General features: G+C 36.9%; 1 protein-coding gene across 2 annotated transcripts in view; it reads left to right on the top strand.

Annotated features, from left to right (window-relative positions):
• LOC118417694 (WD repeat-containing protein 89-like) overlaps positions 1 to 771 on the top strand; it is a 38778-nt gene extending 38007 nt beyond the window's left edge. For both annotated transcript variants that reach the window (XM_035823357.1, XM_035823358.1), the window contains exon 15: positions 441 to 771. In XM_035823357.1, coding sequence (XP_035679250.1) covers positions 441 to 494 — 54 coding nt within the window. In that variant the 3' untranslated portion in view covers positions 495 to 771. The remainder of the gene's footprint in view (positions 1 to 440) is intronic.
• Positions 772 to 1153: the final 382 nt, after the last annotated feature.

The following is a 1153-nucleotide window of genomic DNA, read 5'->3' as shown; positions in this document are numbered from 1 at the left end:
CAGAGGGGTTGATGCTGACATTGTGTGTAGTATGACCAATATCACATAGATTGTCACTTCTATGGGATTCTTCCTCATGTTTTGCCAATGCACAGAGTAGTACGAGAGAATGTTGAAACTGATATCTCTTTTGTGTAAATCTGTACTGTATTACTACAGTCTCTAATAAGTGTCTGTCTTATTCTGTAACTAGATGCAATAAAATGTTGTTAGAATTACCTAAGCATTTTTCTTGGAAAGGACAGAGGATCAACTTTTGCTTTATCAAAAACATTCAAACAACTACAAAGAAAAAATGTATACCTTGAAGACTATGTTTATTTATTGCATTCTAGTGAAAATGTATACCTGTGCCAGAAGAACTCTACTCTACTCTACTCTACTCTATGTGTATTGAACAATGGCTAACATAGTGTCTTGTCTCAAACATCTTGTAACAGGCTTCTTCATCTGTGCGGACCAGACTCAGACTTCACACGAAGAAGCCCTACTAGTGAAGACAGAAGACAAGATGCCTGCCTGTGCTGTCTGTACTGTATACTGCACCCTCTGACATCGCAAGGAAGGAATTTCATCAAATAGCAAAGAAAAACCTTCTGGACTTACAGGATTACTTAATTCAGAATCTCTATGCATCCAGGTGATCATGAAAGTATGTTAAATTTGTTTTAAAACAATGTCCTTTGAGAGACAAAGCTGATTGAAATATTCCTCCTAGAGAATGAAAGTAGCCTATACTGCCACAATTGAAATAAATAGCAATTGTAAACATACCTGAAGTAGTTTCCACTTCTTGCTTCTCGTTCCTTTGTATATATTGTAAAATGCCGGAAGTATCTGGGTCTACATGTAGCTTCCAATATGGAACCAGCCATGTCACGAAGTTACTTTGACTTTGTGCTTGGAGTAGTAGCACATTTAATGGGTCTCCAGTCTCATGTATAAAGCTTTTGTTAGAATGTCACGTCACCATAATGATGATAATAGTTCGGTGAGATTTGCTAAGGTACTATTATTGTCTGTCCTTACATGACATTGATCAGCAAAGGTAACAATGCACTCCTTTTTGGCTGTAAGTTCTAACATGGCATACTCATAGAAAACCAGCATGCAAAATATTTTGTCATGGGAGGCTATTTCTAGATGTAAATGT

This window comes from Branchiostoma floridae, chromosome 6 (assembly GCF_000003815.2).
Source record: "Branchiostoma floridae strain S238N-H82 chromosome 6, Bfl_VNyyK, whole genome shotgun sequence".
Classification (NCBI taxonomy): Eukaryota; Metazoa; Chordata; class Leptocardii; order Amphioxiformes; family Branchiostomatidae; genus Branchiostoma; species Branchiostoma floridae.
This window is presented reverse-complemented; position numbering and strand designations above follow the sequence as displayed.